The following is a 7577-nucleotide window of genomic DNA, read 5'->3' as shown; positions in this document are numbered from 1 at the left end:
CTTCCTGTGTGTCTTGATGTCACGTCTCTCCTTCCTGTGTGTGGTGATGTCACCTCTCCCCTTCCTGTGTGTCTTGATGTCACGTCTCTCCTTCCTGTGTGTGGTGATGTCACCTCTCTCCTTCCTGTGTGTGGTGATGTCACGTCTCCCCTTCCTGTGTGTCGTGATGTCACGTCTCCCCTTCCTGTGTGTTGTGATGTCACGTCTCCCCTTCCTGTGTGTCGTGATGTCACCTCTCTCACGTCTCTCCTTCCTGTGTGTGGTGATGTCACCTCTCCCCTTCCTGTGTGTCTTGATGTCACGTCTCTCCTTCCTGTGTGTGGTGATGTCACCTCTCTCCTTCCTGTGTGTGGTGATGTCACGTCTCCCCTTCCTGTGTGTCGTGATGTCACGTCTCCCCTTCCTGTGTGTGGTGATGTCACCTCTCTCACGTCTCTCCTTCCTGTGTGTGGTGATGTCACCTCTCCCCTTCCTGTGTGTGGTGATGTCACGTCTCTCCTTCCTGTGTGTGGTGATGTCACGTCTCCCCTTCCTGTGTGTGGTGATGTCACCTCTCCCCTTCCTGTGTGTCGTGATGTCACGTCTCCCCTTCCTGTGTGTGGTGATGTCACCTCTCCCCTTCCTGTGTGTGGTGATGTCACCTCTCCCCTTCCTGTGTGTGGTGATGTCACCTCTCCCCTTCCTGTGTGTCGTGATGTCACGTCTCCCCTTCCTGTGTGTGGTGATGTCACGTCTCCCCTTCCTGTGTGTCGTGATGTCACGTCTCTCACGTCTCCCCTTCCTGTGTGTCGTGATGTCACCTCTCTCACGTCTCTCCTTCCTGTGTGTGGTGATGTCACGTCTCTCCTTCCTGTGTGTGGTGATGTCACCTCTCCCCTTCCTGTGTGTCGTGATGTCACCTCTCTCCTTCCTGTGTGTGGTGATGTCACCTCTCCCCTTCCTGTGTGTCGTGATGTCACGTCTCCCGTTCCTGTGTGTGGTGATGTCACCTCTCCCCTTCCTGTGTGTGGTGATGTCACCTCTCCCCTTCCTGTGTGTGGTGATGTCACCTCTCTCACGTCTCCCCTTCCTGTGTGTCTTGATGTCACGTCTCTCCTTCCTGTGTGTGGTGATGTCACGTCTCCCCTTCCTGTGTGTCTTGATGTCACGTCTCTCCTTCCTGTGTGTGGTGATGTCACCTCTCCCCTTCCTGTGTGTGGTGATGTCACCTCTCTCCTTCCTGTGTGTGGTGATGTCACCGCTCTCCTTCCTGTGTGTGGTGATGTCACCTCTCCCCTTCCTGTGTGTGGTGATGTCACGTCTCTCCTTCCTGTGTGTGGTGATGTCACGTCTCTCCTTCCTGTGTGTGGTGATGTCACCTCTCCCCTTCCTGTGTGTCGTGATGTCACCTCTCTCCTTCCTGTGTGTGGTGATGTCACCTCTCCCCTTCCTGTGTGTCGTGATGTCACGTCTCCCGTTCCTGTGTGTGGTGATGTCACCTCTCCCCTTCCTGTGTGTGGTGATGTCACCTCTCCCCTTCCTGTGTGTGGTGATGTCACCTCTCTCACGTCTCCCCTTCCTGTGTGTCTTGATGTCACGTCTCTCCTTCCTGTGTGTGGTGATGTCACGTCTCCCCTTCCTGTGTGTCTTGATGTCACGTCTCTCCTTCCTGTGTGTGGTGATGTCACCTCTCTCCTTCCTGTGTGTGGTGATGTCACGTCTCCCCTTCCTGTGTGTCTTGATGTCACGTCTCTCCTTCCTGTGTGTGGTGATGTCACGTCTCCCCTTCCTGTGTGTCTTGATGTCACGTCTCTCCTTCCTGTGTGTGGTGATGTCACGTCTCCCCTTCCTGTGTGTCTTGATGTCACGTCTCCCCTTCCTGTGTGTCGTGATGTCACGTCTCTCACGTCTCCCCTTCCTGTGTGTGGTGATGTCACGTCTCCCCTTCCTGTGTGTGGTGCTGTCACCTCTCCCCTTCCTGTGTGTGGTGATGTCACGTCTCCCCTTCCTGTGTGTGGTGATGTCACGTCTCTCACGTCTCCCCTTCCTGTGTGTCGTGATGTCACGTCTCCCCTTCCTGTGTGTTGTTCCACGGCTTCCCTGTCGGTCATGTCCTCTCTCTCGTGCTCCCTCGCTCCCTCTCATCTGTGTTTCCTCCTGTGTCCAGCTCATGTGTCAGTCTACGTCTGAGTTTTTCCTGTTGTATTTTGACAGTCTTGTGTCTCCATGTTCAGTGTGTTTAGTTTTGCTTCCCACGTGGCGTCACGTGCATTTGTATCAGCTGTGTTCCTCACTGCGCTTCTGTGTATTTAGTTCACCAGTCTTCCTTTCTCCTTTCTCCTACCCGTGTCTGGTCACCTCATGATGTTCATGGTCTGTAGTTCTTTGATACTTAGATCTTTACTTAGTTTTTCCCAAGTTTAGGTTTAAGTTTATTTCATTTTCGTGTTACTTTGCCTTTGTTTCTCATGTTTTTCCAGCCTCCAATAAACGGCTTGTATTTGATTGAACCTGCTTCCTGCCTCGAGCGTCTGTGTTTGGGTCCTCTTAAATAAACCCAAGGTTTCCCTCTGCATGTGACCAACAGTGATGGGAGACGGAGCTTATGCTGAACAGCGATTGTGGAAAGTTTCTATACTTAAAATAAGGAAATAACGAGATGTGTGATTAAGATTTTAATATCCCGAACAGTGTAAAATCTTTTCAGCCAATTAACCTACAATAAATCAGAGAAACCCCAACAATCATGTGACCCCCTATAAGCAAGCACTATGAGCAACAGTAGGAAGGAAAAACTCCCTTTTAACAGGAAGAAACCTCCAGCAGAACCAGCTCAGGGAGGGACGGGGCCATCCTGAGTGAGGGGAGAGAGCGGGACACTGACACGCTGCTGGAGAGCGCCTGTGTAATGACCTGTGTGATGACCTGTGTGATGACCTGTATGATGACCTGTGTAATGACCTGTGTGATGACCTGTGTGATGACCTGTGTGATGACCTGTGTAATGACCTGTGTGATGACCTGTGTAATGACCTGTGTGATGACCTGTGTGATGACCTGTGTAATGACCTGTGTGATGACCTGTGTGATGACCTGTGTGATGACCTGTGTAATGTGATGACCTGTGTAATGACCTGTGTGATGACCTGAGTGATGACCTGTGTAATGACCTGTGTAATGACCTGTGTGATGACCTGTGTAATGACTAGGGATGGGTATCGTTTAGGTTTTATCCGATACAGGTGCCAAATCAGTACTTTTGAAACGGTGCCGGTGCTTAAACGGTGCTCAAACCGGTGCTTAAAGAATGGAGAACACAAATTGGTCCAAAAACCTCTCATTTTCAGCTGGTTTTTTGTAAAAAGATAACAATGTTAGCCTTTTCTGCAGCTATGGGGCATATATGGCATCACTCTTGGCTGGAAGCAGTGCTTAAACAATGGAAAAAACACAAAATTTGTCCAAAAACCTCTCATGTTTAACTGTTTTCCACTTTTTCTTTGGTCATTTTAGCCTTTTTGGCCAGGGTGAAGGGAGTATCTGCCATCAAACAAGAAGACAGCCGCATGTAGCTATGATGATGTTTGCTAGTTCACCTTACATGCATTAATTTAATAACGTGGTTAGCCTACTCAACGTAAATTACACACGAACAACATTAAGCTACTCACGCAGAGAAGAACGGCTGCTGCTGCCGTCATCATTTCTGCTACACTGGCAGAGCTAGAGGCCAGGACTCTCCTCTTCAGGTTTTTGGGGGATGTTGCTCCGGGTCCGATAACAGGCAACCCACCCACAGTAGATGTGCTTGTTGTGAGTTCTCGCAGCAAGCTATCATACGGCGCATTTCTGGGCTTTTAAAAAAAACACTATGCATCGCCAGGTGTTTCATCGGATTTGAGGAGTTACCTCCTTTGACAGTATCACAGTATCAGCTTAAAGCACTTGTTGCTGCTGAGTTTGCATCTTTTGCTGTGAAGTACAGCCAGACTTTGACCGCTTCGCCTTGGGCATTTTTAATCTCTAGCTCTGCTCTAAAAGAACGTACGTACCTGGCCCCGCCTACTATCCTCGGAAACGTAAAATGATTGGCTAGAAGTGTATCACAGCTCAGGAAAAAAAGCACCGAAATGTGCGCTGCTTTTTGGTTTGGTTACTACCGTTTATGTCACCGGACACCGGTACCCATCCCTAGTAATGACTTGTGTAATGACCTGTGTGATGACCTGTGTGATGACCTGTGTGATGACCTGTGTGATGACCTGGGAGTCCCACTAACGCTGTCTGTTTATGTTCTCCAGGAGATGCAGTGAGAGATGGGTTCCCACACCTGAGGATTGTGCTTGTTGGGAAAACTGGAGTGGGGAAGAGTGCATCAGGAAACACCATCTTAGGAAGAAAAGCCTTTGAGTCTATAACTTCTTTTTCTTCATCAGTAGTTGGGTGTCGCAAAGTAACAGGGCAGGTGGATGGTCACATCCTGGATGTAGTTGACACTCCGGGTCTGTTTGACACCCTACTGACTCAGGAGCATGTAAAGACGGAGATCGTTAAATGCGTCTCCTTTGTTGCTCCCGGTCCTCACGTGTTCCTGGTTGTGATCCAGATCGGCAGGTTTACAAAAGCAGAAGAAGAAACGATAAAGATCCTTCAGAAGATATTTGGGGTGGATGCAGCCTGTTACACCATAGTCTTGTTCACGTATGGAGACAATCTGCCAAACGGAATCGACATCGACAAATCAATCAGTGGAAATCGGCCTCTGCATCGCTTCATCAATCAGTGCGGAGGAAGATATCATGTTTTTAACAACAGGAGTGAGGATCGCTCTCAGGTCAAAGAGCTGCTGGAGAAGATCAACACCATGGTTCAGAGAAATGGAGCAACATACTACACCAATGACATGCTGCAGGAAGCTGAGAGAGCCATCAGAGAAGAGATGGAACGACTTATGAAAGAAAATCCAGACATGGGAGAAGAAGAAGCGAGAAGACGGGCAGAGACGAAGAACAAGATCCTGAGGGCTGCTGGGATAGGAGCGGGCCTCGGGAGCATTTTAGGGCCACTGGGAGCAGCACTGGGAGCAGCAGTGGGAGCAGCAGTCGTAGCAGCAAAGGAGAAAAAATGTGCCACACAATAAAATAAAGAACGTTTGATCACATTTTGATAATTATTGGTCATTAATGGCGCACACAAGAACTGTTAGTCCACGGTAATTTATCATATTGTGTAATACGTCATCTAAGAGCTGTATAACATGAGCCTGTATACACACAGATCTCCTGAACATCTTTGGTTCCTGGGTAACGAGCTTTTTCCTCCATTGCTTAAATAAAACATTTTCCTGAATTTTCTATATTTAACACAAACCTTTGATCCATCTGACTCATGCTGGCCCAGGTCTCAGGGACAGAGTCTGGTCTGTACAGAGACTGCCACACCTCTCTATCCCACCTACATCCTCCTGATGGTCTGGAGGAAAAGCTGCAGCATCCCCAAGCTAGCTGAGATGGACTTCCATGACCTCCTCCCAGTCGGACATGCCCAGACCTTAGAGAGCAGGTTGGATTAGCAGCAGCTTTGCTCAGGACGAGCTCGGAGGTTCTGACATGGTCTCCAGTCACAAACTGATTAAAAATAAAATACTGTTCACAAATGCAAAGTTTGAAAACAATATTTTCTTTAACTTTAAAGTATAATAAATATTTACACTTAAATGATGCAAATATCAATAAATGTTGGTATATGATGTGTTCAGGTGTTTAAAAATAATGTTATCATCTGTATTGCTGTGATTACTTCATAAACACACTCTGTGCAGTGAACCTGTGAGACAGGGTTTTCCTCCTTCCTGATTTTATTTTTCATATTTAGCAGACAAGCATTTTTCAGACCGTCAAACAAACTATCAGCACTGTTTCCTCCATGTGTGGATAACTGTGGTTCTCACTGTGGTTCTCTGGAGTGCCACAGCCTGAGGAACATTCCTGTAACCCCGACCAGGCCTGTGCTTCAGCAGGTGTGGCAGTAATCGGGCGTGGGTGTGGCAGAGAAACTGAACTCTTCAGAAAATGTCATATTTTTCACTGTAGTTTCTTAGTCTTCCCTGAGAACTTGAAAGAAGAATCAGCAGCACATTCTCACACAGGGCCAGGTACGTTTGGATTACCTTTCCCTTTAATAAACGAAAAGATTGTTTAAAAACTGATGGTTGTTTGTTTGTTTTTCTTGAACATGCTAAAATAATACAACAACAAGTCTCAGGAGCTTGCAAAGAAAAGCGTCTGGACTTCTTTAAGTTACTTGAAGACGTTTCACCTCTCATCCGAGAAGCTTCTTCAGTTCTAGGGTCAACTGGTGGAGAGTCCCAGATATAAACCTAGTGGGAGTTTCCCCCCACTGAGGGACAAAAGGACCCCCTGATGATCCTCTAATCGCCTGAGCCAAGGTGTGAAACTGGGTGTGGGTCCCAATGAGCCAGAGTTTCAGGTGTGTTCATTGTGAAACCTGGCCCCACCTTATCATGTGATTTCCTGAGATCAGATGGCCCAGGATGTGAGTGGGTGTTAAGGCGTCTGGGAGGGATCTCAAAACTGGATTATAGATGGCAGAGAGTTGGTGTCGTAAACCCCGCCTCTGTTCAAAGATGGTCGCTCACAGTGGACATAGATGCTTCTTTCACTCTTTCAAACCATCTGTCCTCTCTGTCCAAAATGTGAACATTGGCATCCTCAAAGAGTGACCTTTGACCTTTAGATGCAGATGAACTGCTGAGTCTTGTCCTGTGGAGGTGGCTTTTCTATGTTGTGTTATGCGCTTGTGAAGTGGCCGTTTGGTCTCTCCAATGTAGAGGTCCTCGCTGCCCTGTACAGCAAACACCACATTGTTGAGTTTGTGTTTTGCAGTTTTGTGGGAGTCAAAGAGGAGGTACTGGTCCGAGTGTGTGGGCTTCAGGTAAACTTCAGTGTGGATAGCTCAGTAGGTAGAGTGGTTGCCCCATGATCGGAAGGTCGGGGGTTCGACTCCACTGAACGGCTACCCTGAGGTACCCCTGAGCAAGGTACCGTCCCTACACACTGCTCCCTGGGCGCTGCACTGGTGGCTGCCCACTGCTTCACTGGGTGGATGGGTTAAATGCAGAGGAACTATTTCCCTATGGGGACTAACACGCACACTTTAAAGGTTTCCATTCTCTTCACAGTCCAGGAATGGCAAACCAGGGAAGACAGAAAGGATAAGTTTGCCATTTAGGCTGAGAGGTGAAACTTCTTCAAGAAACTTAAAGAAGTCCAAACGCTTTTCTTTCCAAGCTCCTTGGACTACGATGACCTGAATGACTGAGAACCTTTACAGACAATATAACAACAACAAAGAACAGAAAAAAACACAATCAAAACTAGAGATGGCACGATACCACTTTTTTATGTCCGATACCGATATCATAAATTTGGATATCTGCCGATACCGATATGAATCCGATATAGTGTTTTTTAATCAACAAAACTGTTTTTTAAATATCTTGCTGCATTTTGCAAGTCTGCAAGTTCATACTCAAGTTTAAAACAACAACTACACTAAAGCTATTCTGTTATACCTGT

The 7577-nt window shown here is 47.6% G+C and overlaps 1 protein-coding gene across 1 annotated transcript; it reads left to right on the top strand.

Annotated features, from left to right (window-relative positions):
* The first annotated feature begins 3190 nt into the window (after window positions 1-3190).
* On the top strand, window positions 3191-5887 carry LOC146566426 (GTPase IMAP family member 7-like). The gene is made up of 2 exons (XM_085287889.1): window positions 3191-3194; window positions 4281-5887. Exons 1-2 carry the CDS (start codon window positions 3191-3193, stop codon window positions 5117-5119), a joined length of 843 nt encoding a protein of 280 aa, XP_085144015.1. The 3' UTR covers window positions 5120-5887.
* Window positions 5888-7577: the final 1690 nt, after the last annotated feature.

Source organism: Mchenga conophoros, linkage group LG10, assembly GCF_057382185.1.
Source record: "Mchenga conophoros isolate Kocher_MC1m ecotype Shallow Benthic linkage group LG10, M_conophoros_male_GT1.1, whole genome shotgun sequence".
Classification (NCBI taxonomy): Eukaryota; Metazoa; Chordata; class Actinopteri; order Cichliformes; family Cichlidae; genus Mchenga; species Mchenga conophoros.
Note: the sequence above shows the minus strand (reverse complement) of the source record. Positions and strands in the feature narration are given on the sequence as shown.